The sequence below is a fragment of the Ammospiza caudacuta genome, chromosome 1, assembly GCF_027887145.1.
Source record: "Ammospiza caudacuta isolate bAmmCau1 chromosome 1, bAmmCau1.pri, whole genome shotgun sequence".
NCBI classification, from domain to species: domain Eukaryota; kingdom Metazoa; phylum Chordata; class Aves; order Passeriformes; family Passerellidae; genus Ammospiza; species Ammospiza caudacuta.
The window spans coordinates 138,737,973-138,759,096 of record NC_080593.1 but is presented as its reverse complement, the minus strand read 5'-3'; the positions used below and the strand labels follow the sequence as shown (position 1 = coordinate 138,759,096).

Below are 21,124 nucleotides of genomic sequence, written 5' to 3'. Positions count from 1 at the left end.
ATCTAGCCAACATTTCAAGAATGAAAGCTAAGGAATATATTCCTTCAGAGCACAACATATGGAAATTATATACAAGTACTATAGACAGGCACAGTTTCAACATTTTCTGCTCAAAACACCAGAACTTTGTATTTATCCTTCAGCACACAGTGGATAAAATGTTCTGTGTGTTAGTGAATATCAGTGTTCACATTCATGGTGCACAAGGAGTGTACTGCAAGTACAAGGTTTTCTTCAGCATCAACTTCTAGCAGCTTCCTACAAAAAGATTTAAAGATGACAGCCAAAAGCAGCAGTAGCAATATTTAACAGCCTATTCTTTAATCAGATTGTGCCAGACTGCTACCATTTTGAAGTTGACGAAAAACTGCAAGACAGTTACTCTTATCTATTTGACCTTCAAAAATGAGCAAAGGCAGACCTAGATGGGGATGAGGGAGTGGGAGTTCATCTGAGACTACTGATCTTTTCCAAAAAACATACCCTGCACAACAAAACTGGAATATGCTACTTAAGGGTGTGTCTTCAAAGCATGACTTCCATATGCATTCAACAGATGCTTCCAAGTAACCAGTAAAATCCCTACTGGAATGACTTCCATTCCAGTAGGATAATTTATAACTTTTTGCACAATAATTTTTTCCACATTGAAACACTCAGCCTTTCTGGCAAACACTTGGTTATGTGCTAAGGGGCTGCAACAGAGACAGATCCTCCTAGTAACAGCTAGTGCAATCCAGAGAACCAAGCCTGCATGGAGTCTCAGTTTTCCTGCTGACTTAAAAGTATAAAATTGAGGGGGGGGAAAAAAAAGCTCAAACCATGAACGTCAGTTATTGCTTCAGCTTTCCCATCTTTCGAACAGAGATTTGCCTTTGTGTCATCATCTGAACACTGCCACATGAAAATCACTTCCAGCAGAGTTCCATTTCTAATAACAGCTACTGTGACAAAGAGATTAAAAACAACCATTCGAAATTTTATCACTGAGAGTGCCAATGGAGAAGGCAGTATGGCTTTCAAATTGCTTCCAAGGAGTGATGACAGCTGCAGTAAATATCCTACATCTCATCTAAAGTTGAAAAAGCTTTAAAACAGCTCATTTTCTTTGCATTGATAATAATGTAATAGTAAAAAATCCCAAGACCCAAGTGCTCAAAACTCAGCCCTTGATTGAAGAAGCATTTTGTTAGACTCCATACTTTCTTCAGGTAGGCACAAAAAACCCCCAAATAATGATAAGTGATTTACACCTCCATGTTCCTAAACATCAAAGAACTTGCTAAACAGGAAGGGATATGAACACTGCTTCTTGCCCAGATATGGGCTCCAAGGAACAGGAAGGATGTGCAGCAAACACACTGCAAAGCAGGATACAACATGTGAGCAGAACAAAGGCAAAGACCAACAAGACTTACATGCTCAAAGCAACATCCACACACTCTCTGTCCAGGAAAAAAACCCAAATATTTACAAAAGAGAATTAGCCTGTTATTGCATGCACAAAGCAAAATTCAGGCAAATCTTCAAACTCCAGTGAGTAAATAAGCCTATTAACTTTAAAATTTGATAAAGCCAAAAGAAATTAATAGAATGCTTATCTGAAATAAATATCCATACACAAGTCATTCAAAAATATTCCCACACTTATGCTGAAGTAACTTTGTGTATGCACATTAAAAAAGACATTATCAAAGTTAAGCTCTACTGCCTGTGTTTTGGATTATTGAATAATCATACAAAATACTAACAAGAATATTTATTATATGAGCCTAAAATTTTTCCATTTGGTACATTAACAATTAATTTACTTTCCATTAAGCTGGTATGATTTTGTTATGTGGTAATGTAATTAAACTGTTATACACTGTTGGTAAAGTCAGTATCACATCTCTGCCATCTTAATGCTGTTGGAAGTATTAAAAATAATATGAAAGAAAAGTATGCTCAAAACTATACCATCACTGAGGAGGCATTTTGAGCTTGTGTGTAAATATGGAAAAACAACATCCAAAAGGAACCATATCCAAAAAATATCTCTGGCAAAGAAAGATTAATGATAAAATACTATAGCAACAATAAGTTGAAGATATACCATCCTTTTTCAAAGATTAGGGGACCAAAAAAAGTTTGCTCCTCTTCCTACAAGGTCTTTCATACAGTCTGTAAGATTTATTTAAAAGGTGGAAGAAAAAGTCCAGAGACTGAATAGGGTCTGGGAGGTGTTCATTTCATACACACCACCAAGGGCCTTTCAGTATCTGTACCTGCTGGGTCTCTCCCTGGGGCCTGCAGTTCTGTGTACACTTCTCTCACCCACACACACTGAATGCCAGCTGCAAAGCTCAGATTTTTTTACAATAAACTGAAAACCAAAGGAGAACATTTAACAATGTTCAGTGTGCAAGCAGACATAATGCACTGATTGCACTCAGCAACAAAACCATCACTGGTCACCTCCCAACACAGAGTCAAAGCTAACACCAACCAGCACAAAAGGTCACGATTATTACCTGCTGCATTTTAGATGGAACATTTTAATCACTAAAAGGTAGGAATTTATTTGAAAGATATCTGATGGAAATAGTCGTCCTCAGTATCAACACAAACAAAAAGGAACCACAAGAGCACGATCTGCTGTTTTCACAGGAGCTATGAATTCACAATTACCACGCCAGAGACCAGTTTGATATGCACATAAGAGGGCCAAAAATCAGAGAATTTGAACTGCTAGTGACAGCAGTGTAGAGGGCAACACATTATTCCTCCCTGCATGCAGCAAAAGAAAAGCCTGTTTTGAACTAAGATTTTCCCCTTGAAGTCTTAAAGTGTAACACTGCTGAAACACTTAAGGCACCTCCACATTCAGAGTAACTCCTTTTGTCAGCACACAAGTTTGATGGCATGAAGCGATACCAGATGTTGCTGTTCCAAATGCCTCACCAGGGTACACTTACCATGACACTTAGGAGATGCTGAGTGCACCACTGCACTCTTACAAATCATTTAAAGTTCGTGCTCTGCCAGCACATATCCCCTCCTATCCACTGACAAAACACTGAAATTTGCATTCTCAGAACATCATGATATGGGTACTTTACCAACCGCAGTTCAAGAAATTTCACTAAGCCTGAAAATTGTTATATTCCAAGGAGGTTCTTGCCCTTTCAACTTACCAGCACATATTAATGCTTTCTCTTCTGAATTTAAGCACAGATTATATGTCAGAAGTTCCCTTCTGGGTTAGATTCATGCAACTCATTGTTAATACATGAAGATTAATAGAATATAAAACAAAGCTCTACTGTCTTCTCCATGGTTCAAGGTATCCATGAATACATCAAGCCAGTATTCAATCCACACACCAACTCTCAGAGCCAGCACAATGTCATCTAACTCTTTAGGGAAACAGGTCAAGGAAAAGTCAACAAGATTAAACTTCAAATTAAAATTCCATTTTAACTCCTTTGGAAGAAACACAAAATACAATACAGCCTGAAGGATGTTATATCCTAAAATACTCCTCTACAGCTCTGCAATGTCAGAAACACTATAAATGACAGCCGGCAGAACCCACCACTGTGCATTCTTGCAAAGTCTTCAGAAAGGGTAAAGAAGGAAAAAAAGAAACACAAGAAATGCTAGGGAAAGCACAATATTCACAATTCAAGAAATGTCAGAGATTTCAGCCAGCTCAATACAGGCTTCACCAGTACAACAAAATTACAAAATTTACTATGGAAATTGATTCTTTTCTTTCCATAGTGTCAAAAGTTGTCATTTTTAAAAGTCCTTACACAAACATTTACAAGCCTTAGAAACTGATTTTCAGTAATCATGGTACCTTATTTCATTTACTGTGGTCAAACATATCATCCTGAAGGGCTCCTCCCTACAAACAGCTGAGGATACAGTCCAATGTATCCAACCCCTTTATGGCAAAAATGGATGGTAATTAAAAGAATGCACAAGTGTGACAGTGTTCACAGGTGTCTTAGGATGAGGGAAGAGACAAGGATCTGACTCCATGTTTCAGAAGGCTTGATTTATTATTTGATGATACATATTATACTAAAACTACACTAAAAGAATAGAAGAAAGGATTTCACCAGAAGGCTAGCTAAGAATTGAAAAGGAAGAATGATAACAAAAGCTTGTGTGTCAGAAGAGTCCAAGCCAGCTGACTGTGATTGGCCATTAATTACAAACAAGCACATGAGACCAATCACAGATGCACCTGCTGCATTCCACAGCAGCAGACAACCATTGGTTACATTTTGTTCCTGAGGCCTCTCAGCTTCTCAGGAGAAAACATTCTAGGGAAAGGATTTTTCATAAAATGTGTCTGTGACACACAAGCCACCTAAATACCACAATTATGAACAGAGCAACTACTGAAAAAGAATTCAAAAATTATCTGAGAGGTTTTTTGAACATGTAGACTCATATATTCTTATCTGTGTTATTGCAAATAAGTAAATAAATCCTCTATATATACTTACCATAGATAAGAATACAGAGCACTAGGCACACCACAGCATCACCAAATCAGGGATGATGTAATGAAGCTTGAAGTAACAATCTTTGATTAAATCACTCGTACCTGACACAAGAGAATGTGGCACTATAGCCCCACTGGTGATGGTCATGCACACAGGCAGACAAGGCCTACAACTTCTAACCATCCCCTTGACATATTTATGTTTTGGCCAATGCATATTTGCATTTACTCCAAACAAATTTACAAAGATATCTTAAGGTGTAGTAGCAATTTGTTATTAGTATTGAGGGTTTTGCACATCAGCAGTTATGAAGATATAAGAATAGAAACCTACATAACTTTTGCTACTTCCTACAATATGTTAAAATTGTGTGCAATGGACATATGTGAAAAAAGAAATCACATGCAGTGGTTGAGTAAAAAAGGAAGCATCATTCCCATTAGTGAAATGATAAAAGCAATGCACATATGAATGATTAAGCATGAGCTAAGGATCTTGTTATATTACTTTGCAAGAGCCATGCATAAGTAAACCCTATTCAGTCAGCTAACACTGTTCTTCAGAACCATTTCTGGGTGTGTAATTTTTTGAATGTGTAAATAAATGCAAGGGCAAGATTTAAAAAGAAAAAGTAATTTTGGAGCTTAAGAATTTAGTTAGATGAATTTAGGTAATTTTACCTTCTTTCCTAGAATACCCTCAGGCAGAAGCTTTGCAGAGAATGAAACACCTTCCCAGTAAAAACAGTCCCTTGTAACTACTCTGAAGGCAAATGTGATTCATAATAACACTTATCTGGCCTAGCAGCACACCTGCCTTGCTAAGAGTTCCCCACCTCCCATCCCACAGCTGCTATTTTCCAGAAGAAATTTTCCATATATCCATCACCCACACTTTATTGGTCTGACACAACCCACAATCCACCACATGGAACAGCTGGTTTTGGATATTAGTTCAATTTCTGAATGACACAGACTTTGATGCTCATCATGCAAAAATGCTACTTACTTACCCTACCAAATCATATTATGCCTTTGAATGACACACCAGTTCACTTCTGCCTTCACAGTTCTCTATGTTGCTTGATATCACTACTAAAATCATCAGAAATGCATAAATATGCCAAGGAATCCTCCACAGGTGCAATTTTAGGCAGTGTGGTAGGGTTAGAAGTTTCACTAGGGAAGCATTTTAGAGAAGTCTCCAAGATTTGACGGAAATCTAGAATTTTCTGTTAACCTAAAAATCATTCAAAGGAATAATTATTTCTTATGTCCTAAAATACATCAGGTTATAGATGAAATTTCTTAGTGAAGGAAAATACTATAATATCAGTTAACCAAATCTGATTAATTTTATCAGCTGAATTACCAAATATTTGGTTCCCATTGAAGAATTTCTAGAATAGAACAAACCACAATCCATCAACACCTCTTGCAAAAAAAAAAAAAAAAAAAAAGGTGTAAGCAAATTATGGTAAGCAAATTCTGTATAATTATTTCTGACAGCTTGTAATAATTATAGAATCAGAGAACTGTTTAGCAGAAGATCCCTTAAGATCATCAAGTCTCACCATCAACCATGAAACCACGTATTTAAGTGCTACATCTACATGTATTTTCAAACACTTTTGAGGAATGGTGATTCCACCACTCTGGGCTGCCTGTTACAATATTTAACCACCCTTTCAGTAAAGAAATTTTTCCTAATATCCAACTTAAACCTCTCCTGTACCAACCTGAGCCCATTTCCTCTTGTCCTATCACTGGTTACCTTGGAGAAGAGACCAACCCCACCTGGCTGCAGCCTCCTTTCAGGGAGCTGTAGGGAGTGACAAGGACTCCCCTGGGCCTCCTTTTCTCCAGGCTGAACAGCCCCAGCTCCCTCAGTGCTCCTCACCTGAGCTGTGCTCCAGCCCCTTCCTCAGACATGCTCCAGGCCCTCAAGGACTTCCTTGTAGCAAAGAGCCCAAAATTGAACATGGGGTGTGAGGTGCAGCCTCACCAGTGCTGTGTCCAGGGGACAGTCACTCCCCTGCTCCTGCCCCAGGCCAGGATGCCACTGCTCCTTCTGGACACCTGGGCACACCCTGGGCACATGTGGTTGCTGTCAACCAGCACCCCCAGGCTCTTTCCAGCAGTCACTCTTCCCCAAGCCTGGGCACTGCTGCAAACAAAAGCTCTCTCTGGGCTCCTTGACTGGAGAAAACATGACAGAATATCCATTCAAATTTGACAACAGGAAGCAAAGACAACAGGATATCATAGGTGGCACTTAATCTGATCTTTTTGTCAGGATGGTCAAAAACAAATTCGTGAATTCTAACATCTCACCTGAAGGAAAAAGCACATTTTCTAATGTGCTTCTGGAGGCTAATTTTTTACCCTGCATTTTCCAATTTCTTAGATAAACCAGACCACCTATACCAGAATCCATTTTCATTCTAAGTTTATTTAAGAAGTTCAACAGATTAAAATAAGAAAGAAGTTAACTCTAGAATGCCTTATCTGTACCAGATTTTAAAAAGAGGCCCAAGAAGCAGACATTGCTGCACCATTACATATTAAGGTAACATCCTGACATTCAGAAGTTCTTTTCATACAAACACTGAGGTTTTTTAACTTTATTATTCCTCTGAAACACCAAGCCTTCTAAACATATCACACTTCTATCACACTCTCACACAGAGAGACTACTGATGCATCTTCTATTTTGCACTCACAGACTCCAAAGCAAGCCACCTAAACATGCCTCTGCTTTCAAAGCAGCCCCACTTGAAGGGTTAATTGTGACACCACTGAGGAGAAAGAGATCACCAAGTCCCCTGATGCCCTCCTGAATTCACAACTCTTGGTGTGCAATCACCCTGGCCATCACCAAGATGAGGAGGAAGTGCTGTTACTTTGTGAGAGCAGACATTTAAACCAGTGAGGTATCAGGAACACTTCAGAAGAATTTCAGTAAGACATCTGAAGGACTTCTAAAGCAATTCACATTGTTTGCATAGCAAGCAAATTTATGCCAACATTTCTCTCCATCACAGATGTCACAAAAGTTTATGAACCAGTGTCAATGTCCTGAGAACACTTTGTCTAGGAGACATCTGCAGGAGGTGGAAAGTTGAAAGCTTTGATAGTTATCAATAAATCACCTCCCTCTGTACTGACTCCATGTGAGAGGCACCACTGTTCTGTACCAGAAGAAAATACAAGGAGAGGGAAAAAAAAAACATGAAACAAAACAAAATCATGAGCATTTACTGGACTGTCAGAAGCACAGCATCAGGTCACAGCTGATCTGAATCAACAGCAGCTCACAAAGCAGATTATATGCCTGATAAAGAAAAACCAGGAGCAAATAAATCAAATTTACCAGCTGTTATCAAAGTGTATGGCACCAGCCTGCAGCAGGAGCAGCCTGCTACCCACTGCTGGCTTTTTTGGAACATTTCACAACTGGTCAGTTTTCACCACTCCTTGAAAATGCCCCATGCACCAAAGCCACAGGCACACAGATAGCTGGACACAACAGGGCAGAAAAAATGTGATTCAGACTTCCTTCTTCACAAGACCTATTACACACAAATAAATTATTCTTCATCTTCCCAAATATTTACTACACTGTATAGCTCCAGGATAAGAGCTGAGAACTACTACTAAAAATGCCAAGCAGGCACCAAAGCTTGTCTCAAAACTATGATCTTCTTTCTCATAACCAGGGTGCCAACTCTCCCCTTCACACTCCAGCTGTACAGTGTTCTGTTGACACCTGGCAAAGATGATGAAGTAATAAAACAATGTTTCTATCCTTAAGAAGTAACTTTTTCTCCTTGTGTCACTAACAGTGTTACCAACTCTTCATGTCCTGAACCAACACATAAAGAAGCAGCAGCAAAGCCAAAAACCAGCTTTAGCAGATGCTCTTCCACTTTTGGCCTGCACGGACTGTCTGTATTAGGAAGGCTCTGCTCTCTGCTAAGCCACTTGACCCCATCAATTTAATTTATTTCTCACTAAGCAAAGGCAGGAGGTTCTGACAGCCCTGACAGAGAAGGCAAAAAGCACAAAGGGTGAGGGAAAACCCACTGCGCTTCTCAGCTCTTACACCTGCGGCATTTTCCGGGTATTTGGTACGAGTGTGAGCTATGAAAGCTGCAAAGAGCAACTCCGGGCACAGGGACGGCAGAACTGAACGGGGGAATGGGACATTATAGACAAATCACTCTGCGCTGGCCCGGCCTTGGCTGACACACCAGGGACGAGCACGGGGAGCCCGGGCACAGCCGGGAAGCCGGGCAGGGATAAATAAGAAGCCGGGCACAGCCGGGAAGCCGGACAGGGGTAGGAAGCCGGACAGGAGTAAATAAGAAGCCCGGCAGGGGTAAATAAGAAGCCGGGCAGGGATAAACAAGAAGCCGGGCAGGGGTAGGAGTAGGAAGCCGGGCAGGGATAAGAAGCCGGGCAGGGGCAGGACGCCGCTCCTGCCCCTCGAGAAGCGCCGCTCCCCGCAGGACACGAGGCTCCGCCGCGGCACCGCCCCACGCACGGGCCCCGCCGGCGGCTCCACGCGGCCACCCCGCCCTCTCCCCGCCCGCGGAGGCCCCGGGCCCTCTGCTCACCAGCCCGTCGATTTGCACTTGCTTGACGGCCGAGTCCCCCGCGGCGGCGGCTTTGCCTTTGCCCTTGGAGGCGCCGAAGCCGCCGCCGGCAGCGCCCGAGCCCTCCTTGCGCGACGCCATGGCTGCCCCGCACGGCCGGAAAGGGAAGCGCGCCACACCGGAAGCGGCGGCGCGGCCGGGGCGCTGCGCGGCCAAACGGCCCCGGGCGGGAACGCGGAGCGGCGAGCGGGGGGTCCGGCATGGCGGCGGTGCCGGCTCAGGGCTGCGGGCCTGGCTCGGCCCGGGTGTGCCCGCAGAGACTGGGCCTGGGGCCTTGTGCCAGCTCATCCGCCATGCGACAGCCGAGACAGCCTTCCCTGCCGGCTTTCCTCTCCACAGAATCATTTACATTGGAAAAAACGCCAGGATCATCGAGTCCATCCTATGAGCAAACATCACCTTCTCCCCTACACCATGGCACTGAGTGCCTATCCAGGCGTCTCTTAACACTCCATCGATGCCGACTCCGCTCCCTGGGCAGCCCATTCCAGTGGTTAATCGCCCTTTCTGGGAAGAAATTCTCCCTGATGTCCAACCTAAACCTCCCCTGGTACCGGTTGAGGCCATGTCCTCTGTTTCTGTCACCCATCCTGTCACTATTTACCTGGGAGATGAGGCCAACCTCTGTAGCCACATTTCTCCTCACAGAGAAAAGCAAGGCAATCTTCCCAAGAATATTTCTGAGATTCACATTCTCTGAACCTCAGAGAATGATCATAACAATTCTTATCTCATTTGCTGTGCCTGTGTTGTGCCAAAGTAGAATGCACTATGGAGATTGTTTAGCCAGAAGATTCTGTGCAGCTGGGGTGCAGAGTGGAGTGCTTGGCAGATTCAGTTTAGATGTAAGGCAATATATTGTAATATAATATAGAATAATGTAGTATAATAAAGTAATTAATTAGCCTTCTGATAAGATGGAGTCCTCTTCATCATTTCTCCCTGCCATGGGGGTCGACCTGTTTCAATGGACCTCCATCTGGCTACAACCTTCTTTGGTTTCAAAATGTGGAATATGTAAAAAAAAAAAAAAAAGAAAGAAAGAAAATTTGTTCTTTGATATTTGTTCTTTGTATGCCTTCAAGCCTAATCAACAAAAAAGGAGATTTATTCTGTGAATTAGATAGCAGCTAACAAGGTCTAAGCAATGTCCAGGCATTAGAAAGAAAAAATACTTGTTGCCTTGTTAAGGTTTATCGCTGGATATTCTTCAGTGATCTCAGAACTAGGGGAAAGATGCCACAGACCTAGGGGAAAGTTAACAAAGAGCTTGGGAAGAAGGATGTGCCACTGGCAGTGGACACAAAGAATGCGGAATTTATGGGCCACAAGGATATTTGGCAGAACCCCCAAGATAAGGAAGAAACTAATAAGGACAACTGAGCAACTGTGCTGCATCAGCTCCCATGGGGTAAAAAGTAATTCAGCAGTGGAAAATCATGACTCAAGAAAGCCACCAACTCAAAGGAAGATAAGGACTTAGCATGCCGACTAATTAACGTGGGAAGCAAGAGAATCATTAACCAATAGAAGATAGAACGCTAATTAATAAGAGAACTAAGTAACTTCTAACAAATGAACATTAGTGCCTTTGCTAAAATGTATAAATAGTGAAAAGTTTTGGTAGTCATTGTGCTGGCTTTGTAGATTTGCCACCCAGCACCCCTTTCTGCATAGAACTGTAAATAAATCAAATACCTGAACTCTGTGTGGATTGGCCTCTTGCACACTGGCTGAAAGAACCTGTTTGAGCAACACTTTCAGGGAGATGTAGAGAGCAATAAGGTCTCCCTTGAGCCTCCTTTTCCCCAGGCCAAACACCCCCAGCTCTCTCAGCTGCTCCTCATCAGCCCTGTGCTCCAGACCCTTCCCCAGCTCATTGCCCATCTCTGGACACACTCCAGCCCCTCAATGTCCTTCTTGTAGTGATGGGCCCAGAACTGAGCACAGGCTTTGAGGTGTGGCCTCACCAGTGCTGAGGGGAGGGGAAGGGTCACTGCCCTGGTCCAGCTGCCAGCTGGCCCCTGGCAAACCATCTCTGGCAGCCCAGGAAGCTCCATCTGTGCATTTCCAAGGCCACCTCGGGCAGCTCTGATGCCACAGGGACCTGAATTCCCAGCCTTGGGCTGCAGTGAGGGCTCCCAGCATGGCTGAGGAGACTCTAGTCTTGGATTTTCACCTAATAAACCTGCAAGCGTTGAGGGAGATGTACTTCTAAGAGATTTGAAGGCTTTGTGTATTACCTTTACAAAAACCAAACTGCTGTGGAGTGACGTGAATCTCTGTCCTGAGCATGAATAACAAGGCATCAGTGCAAACTCTTAACATTACACTAATCCCTGAACTATCAACTTCACATGCAATTCTCAGGAATTGTTTGTGTTGCATTAAAACAGTTGCTTTTGCTGCTTTATTTTGTTTGAGGTTGGGGTTTTTTTGTGTGCTTTTTTCTAATTTAATTTCAAACTCTACTCTTCAAATTCTTTCTGAAAAATGCAACATGCTGTGAAAGGCAGCCCTACCAAACCCCCCAAATCTGTTCAGACACTTTGCCAAATATGTGACTTCATAAAAATTTATCTTTTCAACAATGCAGTTAACAGTCATTTCTACTTAAGGGTGAGGAACATATTTATCAACACCAATATTAAAATGTATGTGTATTTGCCTGCAGCCACAGACCCAACATTTGCTTATTCCTATAAAACAATTCTAACATCACTTAGAATAGTCCCTATCAGTTCCTTGCATTGCTGCTGGAACAAATTCAAGCAAAGTATCCAGTATAATAATCATCCCAGGAAGGTAAAATGTATCCTAAATGCCACTGATATCACTGACTAGAACTGCATTGACCCTAGCAAGAAATCTGGACACCCAGCTCTGCTAAGGACACCTTGTGATAGATGTCTAAAGGAAGGTATGATGAATCTCAATTCACATTTTCCATTGGGAAAATAATTCTTGAATGGAGATTGAAGGGGAAGTTCACAATGGCAGCATCACTGAGGTAAATAGGGCCTGTGCCCCAAAGAGACTGAAGTGCACGTGCAGTGGGATTAGGGGGTTTTTCTACAAGCAGTTTGTAGAGAGGCTGATGCAATAACAACCCTGAGCTTCAGGGCAGTGTGCTGTGGCCAGCAAGCTCAGCCATCATGTAGGTGTTGAACATTTGAGTCCTGCCCTTAGATTTCCATGACTGAAGGCTGCACTCCCACTGGCACTGCCTTTTGATGTTTTTCTAGAGAATGAAGTTGTTTAATTCAATGTTATTATTTCACTTAGCTGTTATATTAACATGAATATCCAGTTTTAACTCATAATATAATAGAGTCATAGAATCATTGAATATGCTGAGTTGGAAGGGACCCCTCAGGATCATCAAGTGCAGCTCTGACTGCACAGGACATCCCCAAGACTCACACCATGTGCCTGAGAGTGTTGTCCCAATGCCTCTTGAGCTTTGTCAGGTTTCATGCCATGACCACTTCCCTGGGGGGCTGTTCCAGTGCCTAACCACCCTCTGAGTGAAGAATCTTTTCTGATATCCAACCTAAGCCTCCCCTTACTCAGCTTCATGCTGTTTCCTCATGTGCTGTCACTGGTCATGAGGGTGAAGAGATCAGTACCTGCCCCTCCACTTCCCCCACTGAGGAAGCTGTAAACTGTGTGAGGTCTCTCCTCAGTGTTCTCCAGGCTGAGCAGACCAAGTGACCTCAGCTGCTCCTCATACAGCATCTCCTGAAGGCCCTGCATCACCTTGGTTGTCCTCCTTTGGATGCTCTTTAATGGTTTAATATCTTTTTTATACTGTGGTGACTGAAACAGCCCCCAGCACTCACTGAGGTGAGGCTGCCCCAGCTCAGAGCAGAGCAGGGCAATCCCCTGCCTTGCCCAGCTGGTGATGCTGTCCCTGATGCCCTCAGGACAGGGTTGGCCCTCCTGGCTGCCAGGGCACTGCTGGCTCATGTTCAGCTTGACATCACCCCCCAGGGCCCCTTCCATGGCTCTGCTCTCCAGCCTCTCATTCCCCAGTCTATGCACAGCCAGGGCTGCCCTGTCATGGGTGCAGAATCCAGCACTTGCCCTTGTTAAACTAAATCTGGTCAAATAATTTCAATTAAAGAAAACAAAGAGTAGGAAGCAGTACTGTGGTAATACAGTGATTTTCAACTCCCATCCATGGACTGCTGGAGATGTGTGGAATACTTCAAAGATGTTGTTGAAGGGTACTGAAATAGGAAAACATACCTTCTGAAATGCACAGTGCTTTAACACTGGCAAATTCTTAGGGATCTGAAAAAGAATGAAAACTCCTGGGATAATACAAATGTGATGTATTATCCTGGCCTATGAAATTTCTGAACAGAAAATCAATCTAATTTAAAAAAAAACAAAAACAAAAAACAAACAAAATCAAACAAAGCAAGACAAAAAAACCAACCAACCAACAACAAAACCCCAAAAAACTACAAACCCAAAAAAAACCACCAAAAAACCCCAACAAGTAACTACAGCACAAAACATTACCATGTTCAGAGATATTGCTGTGGGCACCCAAAATATCCCTATTCAAGGGACTGGCATAGGGCTTACTACTTAATGCACTGCCAGAATAATTGAGTCAATTTTGTTAATTATGATTAACATGAAAAATGAAAAGCAAATATCAACTTTCTACCTTACAAAACTCACCAAATCACTGGGGGCAAGAGGCCATAAAAAATTTCACCGTTGAAAATTATGAATTCTTGAAAAGGAGGCCACAAAAAGGATGTCAGTGTGAAGAATTTAGAAACGTTGCCCAAGCTACTCAGGAAAACCACAAAACAGAAGACTTTCATCACAAAATACTTTAGAAAATTCAAGTAGTGCACAGTCTCCATTAATCATTTTTAAATTGTTCTCTTAAATCAAAAGACAGCTGGAACCAACCAAAAACCCTTTAATTCCCCAGTCCTGTTTAAGTTAAAACCTTGGTGAAACTGAGATGTGTCATATCCCCCAAAGCACCTCTGCACTATATCAGGGCTATGAGCAGAACTAGAGTTGCTAAACAGAAATTATCTGATTAGGGTTCAAAGATATAATCCCTTCCAAATCGTCAGACTGACTTTACCTCAAGGGCTAAACCAACCTGAGTTTCATTTGTGTATGCTGCAGGCTAAGACCATGCACCTGAGATGGGCTAGCCTGCAATGACTTGTTACCACTTGGGAAATAGGTCGTCTGAATTCTGTGTTTTTCTTCCCTGCCCTCTCAGCAATTCCAAATATTTCTAGGCATAATGAATACTTTAATTTCATTATCACAAAGTGTAGAGGAATAGGGAAGAATCACTTAGGATTCACACAGCAGTCTGTACTTGCACTGAGACATAACAACACCCAAATACAAACTTGTACAAATAACTAGAGTTGCCTAAAACAACATTAATTATGTTTAAAAAAATAAATAATTGCTTCCAGTAAAATAATCTCTAAAACTAGGTGGCAAAACTAACACAAACTTAAAATCACCTTGTAATGTCTTGCAGTTTGCAGAAGTTTCAAGTTCAGAAAATCTCAGTATTCTGAGAGAGGTGATATATTCAGGCTCAAGCTTTCAAACATGGGGAAACACATGTGAGAGGCATGAAAGGCTTGTGGCCCATCTCTGTATGACTACACTGGTGACCTTTTTCAGTGTGCCACAAAGGGAATGAGCTCTTACACTGCCTCAGCAGGCCAGTGCACTGCTCACAAATGAAGAAAGAATCAAACACCTTTCCCATGTAAAGCAAGGCTTGTATTTGGGAGGAGTGTAGTGATTTTAAGGCTGTACTTAATCCTCATGTTCAAGTATAAAGCTATTCTACAATAATTCTATGCTTGGCATGACCTCTGCTCCTTTTGAAATCCCTTTCTTGTTTACCTTTTCATAGGAGCCTCTCCTTTACATGCCACTGCCACATCCCTTTGGGAGAGTGAAAACCCTAATGACAAGAGGTCCCTCTGTGTATCTGAAGGTATCTGTGGTGGGTTAACCCTGGCCAGCAGCCAAACACCTACTCAGCTCTCATCCCCCAGCATCGGGGGAGAACAGAAAGATGGCAAGAAGACCTGTGAGTAACATTTCCAAAGCCATGGAACAGACAAGATCTCTTAAATGCTCATTCTTTTCTTACTTTTGTTTCCCTGCAAAAAAGAGGGAAGCCTCAGGGACCGTCATGTCTCACCAGCAGATGAAGTTTAGCCAGGTGCATGCCTCTGTAACAGTACAGAACCCATAACTGCAGTTATGTTCAGCAGCACTGTCTGCCACGTGCAGGGCAATTCCAAATGCCAGCCCCAGCCTCAGGAAGCAGCTTTGTGTATAAGCCTTGTGAAATTCAGGAGTGTCCTGGTTTAGGACAAATTAGGGGAAATCTCCAAAAGGGAGCCCCCAAAAACAAAACAAACCTCCAACCACCCCTCCCCCAACACCGGGTTCGGGAAGGAATTTCTCGGAGGAGCAAAGTGGAAAACAAAACCTATTTATTTACAAGTAACAAAAGAACACTCCCCAACACAAGAAAAGAAAAGAAAACAGAAAAAAACAGACTGTGTGTTGAGAGGGCGCGGCGCTTCTCTGCAAGCTTCGGGTGTCCTGGACGTCTACAGGTCACGTCCGGAGCCGGTCCAGTATCTTCAGGGGAGGGTAAGAAAGAGGGAGCAAGAGAAAAGGAAAAAAAAACAGCACAAAAAGCAGAAAGCAAGCAAGCAAAGCGGCTAGCCAAGCCAAGCAGCAAAAGCCAAAAGCAAAAAGGCCTGGTCAAACACTCCCCCCTCTCTTCCGCGCCCCGCCGCAGCAAGACGGCCGGGGGGGGGGAAGAGAGAAAAGGCACAGCTGCCAGACACAACACACGATATTGGGATAAAGGCTGTCAACCCACGACAAGGAGTTTCAGCTATTTGTGTCCTGCTGACCACAGCAATTTAAGACTCAAAGAAATAAAATATCCCCAGGCATACCAACCCATGTTAAGGTAGGTTCTCCCTGATAAATGAGGCAGCACTCCATTCCCAGTTTGTTCAGATATCACTGATCACCAGCTGCAACTTACTGAAGTCAGGACCTTTGCATACTTATTTCTACAACATCTACAGCATTCTGTTTCACTGATAAATAATCACCCTCTGAAGTGTCAGGTATTCATCTAATGTTTACTACTTTCCACAGAGGAAAATTTAAGATCAGGCTACATAAATGCATGGGCATTTTGTACAGATGGATTTTTAATTACTATTATTTCTCAAGAGGCTAGTTGAGATTTTAGAAGTTAATGATACCAATGCTCAGATCCATTCCACATTTTTTTTCCTAATTTTCTTCAAGACAATCAAGTGAAGGAATTGGTTTTATTGTTGCTGTTTGGGGTTTTTTTAATTTGAAGTAGGAAATGGAAAGTAATAAGGTGTAGGAGAGAGAGAAAAATTGTAAAAGTGGAAGCTGCAAGAGCATAGAAACCCCCAGGGACAAACATCAAATGCAATAAGGAACTATGGGACTAGAATATAAACTTGGAAAATTCAATTTCTTTTCTGTAAGAATGGAGGTTTCAGAGGCCATGGAAGGTTTCAGCCATGCTGTTACACAGGCAACCTTTTAGCATTTACTGGATTAGAAGTATAAGCATTATATTTTAAAAAATGGGCAGTAGCATAATAAGGTATTTTTGCATGTGAAGGAAATATTAAAAAATATAAGCTCTTTCCTTGGGAAAGTCTGGGGGTTTTCCACCACTCAACGTTTTTTCTCTGCTTTTTTCAATAGATGCTTTCCCATAAGTGTTTTTAGTTACCTTCTATTCTTATTAACTTTTATGTTTCAAGTGTTTATAGCTATTTTTTACTATTAATGGATCATTTATTACTGCATCTCAAACCCATTAGCATACAGCTAATAGGAACAAAAAAAGACGAAGGAGTTAATGAAAAAATTGCCTAATTGAAAATGCATTTGATAAAACAAACTCAGACATTTTAAGTGCTAATTTTAGCCTGTAAAACAAAGACAAGGTATTTCACAGAGTTACCGTATGTTTCTAAGCAGAGCTAAACTCTTTTCTAGAGTATCAAGTTAGAAAATTATGTAAGTGTAGGGAGCATGTATGATTTATTACCACACTGTAAAAATTCTACTTCTCTGTTCCCAGTAAACTGATTTCTCCCTGAAATCAATGAAAAGGTGAAAAGATACATACGGTATCTCAGGCAACTGAAGTGAGTTCTCTGGCATAAATCAGAATTTTGGCCATAAGTTAATTTCTTGTTGGAGAATTCTTCTCACATAATTTCTCTTTTGATGTCAATTTGTTCAACCTTCTCTTCATAATCAGTTAATTAATCAATCAAGTAATTGACCCTTCTAATTCTTGATGACACACAAGCCCTACCAGGATGAATATAACAACCTTCTCTAAGGAGAACAAGAACTGAGGAAATGGAGGTGAGCATACCAAAAATCAAAAATGTTTTATGTCTTCTGAGCTTCCTGTCATCTCCAAGCTAAGACCATGTAAGTGTTTAAGAGATCTAAAATGGACTTATATTTACTTTGTATCAGAAATATTAAAAGGGGGAGAGGGATGTTCTGCTCAAAATGAAGGCACAATAGGAGATGATGTGTAAAGCATCACTCTGTTATTCCCCTCTACCTACCTTTCATATCAGGTGTAGGATAGTCAGGGTTTGGCAAGGTATCTTCCTGTCTCCTGTGCTCTTCACAATTCACAAACTGAAGTTACAATTCCAGTCCTGGATACTCCATTAAGACTTCTATTTTCCTACATTATGGCACTTTTACATCCTGCAAGGGCTTCTACCAGTGAGTACAGAGGGAGCAGCACTGCAGAATGTCACACGTGGTGCAGAATGGCAGCTAACTGGTGCAGATCTTGAGGAACAGTGCAGGGAGGGAAGGCTGCTCCAAAACAATGTCCTTGTGTGTCCTTACAGGAGTATGAAACCAGTTGTTTAACAGGTACATCATAAAGAGCTGCATCAACCAAAAATGCTGCATAAACTAAATGATGTGCATCAGAGATGTGTATCTATTCAGAAAGTTTAGTTATATTGGATAAGATCTGATTCTGTTCTGATCTTTCATGTGAATTTAGCTCAAGGTCAAAAAACACAGCAAAGCTGGTTTAACATTTGAGAAACTGTCAAGAATCCCACTGGTTATTTTCATTTCTGTAATTTCTTTCAGCTCTAATAAGAAAGGTAAAGTTGCCTGCAAAATCTTTGGTCTCCAGAGCATTCTCAAAATACATGCTACTATAAGCAGTCACTTAAAACCTGCACTGATACTCTCTGTATTTTATTTCTTACCCTTGTGAAACTAAATATGCTGATCTCTACATTAAATGTGTTCTTCCTATGATACACAATTTAAAAGATAGTTATGTGGGACATACTGTGACGGGCTGTTATGGTATTTAAGCCAGAAATAATTTTCTAGCTATGGTAATGGTAGAGCCAGAAAAGCAGAAAGCTTTGTCATACACAAAATTCTCATCTGCTGAAATCATACTAACCCATGCAGGAAAAACAGAATTTATCACAGCCATGGTTATTATAAAGTCATATACTGCATTCCCATGAAATATCAGAAAAATAGGCACTGAAAAAGAAGAATGCACATGATAAAGACTACAATTCAAAATCTCAATACCAGCCTCAAGGTAATGAAAGGTGTGGCCATCAATGAATAATATACATTCTGACAGCTACAATTTAGCAGTAAATGCACCTGAATCTTCTTCTATGGCCTATACATATCTCAGAAAAATTAATAAAAAATACACCTAGGAAAGTATTTTCAGATACCCTCAAACAATGATTTATGGGCTGTGTTTATTACAGTTTTGTTTATTTTTAAATGTTGAAATTGAAAACCTTATCATTTTCTTTTTTTTGTAAATCAGTTCATTTCTCATATTTAAGCATGGTGCTAAGACTTACTGCAGACAACCACTCAGCAGACTTGCCCAAAGCAACACATTCAGATTAAAAGGGTCTGACACAGGACAACTTTGGGAGAATCAGAAGCTATTTTCTCAACAAGCTACAAGCATTTAACAAGTGCCAGCTATTAGGGGAAATCCTTGTTACTAGGCCTACATCAAAGCTTCTTTGATAAAGAACAGCTTTCACTTTAAGTAATCCATGTCACAGCAATTTTGTTATTTAATTCTACTACTGCATTACCTAGCACTCAAAACCAGAGCTGAACTCATTTATGCCAAGAGATAGTCTGCTCTGCAGAGGGCTAATTTTCTGCTGGAGCAGATTTTGTGTGCAGTGTGTCTGGTGAAGCCCAGCTTCCTGTGATGCCTGGTTTTCACCTCTGCACAGGCTTGGGAAGTTCAGCATGAACATCTCCTCCCGCTTTGGACACAGAGAAAGGGCTCCTTCTTCAGTGACACCTTTTTTCATAAAAAATGTCTATTTACCTTCACAGTAATAATATTATTGATAAAGACACAGGAACTATTGTGTCAGATCAGACCTGTACCCAGAAACCTGTACTGTGTCTGGCAGCAAACAAGGACTTGTATTTCAGAAAAATAAGTTCCCCATTTCTAATTCTGTTTCCTGTCTTTGGAAAAAGCAAGTCACATTAATAAAGGTAATGTTAAAACAACCTCCATCTTCCTTCTCAGGCTCACTTGCACAATGGAACTGCTGTTGGGCAGCCTACTGAAGATATAAGTGGTTTGTTAGTGCTTCAATAAAATGCTCACTTAAAAAAAAAGACAAAAACAAAAACCAAATCCCCCAAAACACTAAAACACGCAAAACCCCAAACTCAGAGTCTTTTGGTGGTGCAGCCAGATAATTGATGAAACTTCTTAACGAAATACAAGGGCTATAACTTTCCCCCAAGCTTTATGACAAGCTTTGCTGTGCTACTGACAGTCTTTGAAGGGTATGTGGAATGCAGAAGCACCTGGTTCATTGCATTTGTTCAGTATAAAAGACAAGAGGGCAAGTGAGCTAAGAAACACACACAGGTGCACAAAATTTGCTGAGTAAGTAGGTGGTAACAAAGACAAGAGTGGGGAGCAGAAGCTTGGAGGCCATTAAAGGAGCTGCCCAGGAAGACACCTTGAATAGGGTTTGTCTGAGCTTTGTCTCTGGTGAGAACAGGAAAACCTGATTATCCATGAGTACCACAAGATATTTGTGCAAAATTTCTTATGGTGCATCAGCAGGAGTCTGCAAAATTTTCCATGGGATGTTCACGAAACAGGCCAAAGACAGGGAAAGGGAGGATCTAGGAAGACTCATGGGAAAATGAGATGTAAGGGGAGTAAAATGTGAGCTGGCAGCATTCAGTACATTTGTCTTACTGAGCTCTCTGCCTGATCACAGCAACTAGTCCTATCTTTTTATGAAGATGGTTTCTAACTTTTCTCTTGCACCTAAATAGCCTGCCCCAGTGAATTTAATCCCGTGGATGTGTAATCTGCTATCAGATTTGAACTGGACTAGGCAGTGAGCAGGAGACACACACACATGTGTGGGAGGGCCAGGGTCCAGGCACGGGCACTGGATGGACCGAGGGGCCATGGGGATTTGTGACTGAGGGGGTTCTGGTGAGTACAGGGAGTGAGGGTGCGTGAGGATCTCCTGGGCATTTCAGTCCTGCTCAGCTGGACAGGGGGAGCAGCACTTCATTCCCTGAATGTGCATCATGTGTCATTTCTGGCAGAGTTCTGTGTGCTGGCTGTTAGTGCCCTCGGTGTGTGCCACGCTTGTCCAGGACACTTGGGAGCATAAGGATCCTCCTGGGTCCAGAGATTGTACATGGATGGATTTCAGCTGCCAGAAGCAACAAACCCCAGGAACCAGAGAAGTCTGGATTCAACACCTCTCATAAAATCCCTAGACTTACTTTTTTTTTTTTTTTTAAATCCACTTTACAGATGGCTCATGGG

The 21,124-nt window shown here is 41.7% G+C and overlaps 1 protein-coding gene across 1 annotated transcript in view; it reads right to left on the bottom strand.

Moving 5' to 3' along the window:
• The window catches only part of EIF3H (eukaryotic translation initiation factor 3 subunit H), an 86,851-nt gene extending 77,585 nt beyond the window's left edge, over positions 1–9,266 (bottom strand). The window contains exon 1 of the mRNA XM_058805642.1: positions 9,121–9,266. Within this exon, the coding sequence (XP_058661625.1) occupies positions 9,121–9,240 (120 nt within the window). The 5' untranslated portion in view covers positions 9,241–9,266. The remainder of the gene's footprint in view (positions 1–9,120) is intronic.
• Between the last annotated feature and the right edge of the window lie 11,858 nt (positions 9,267–21,124).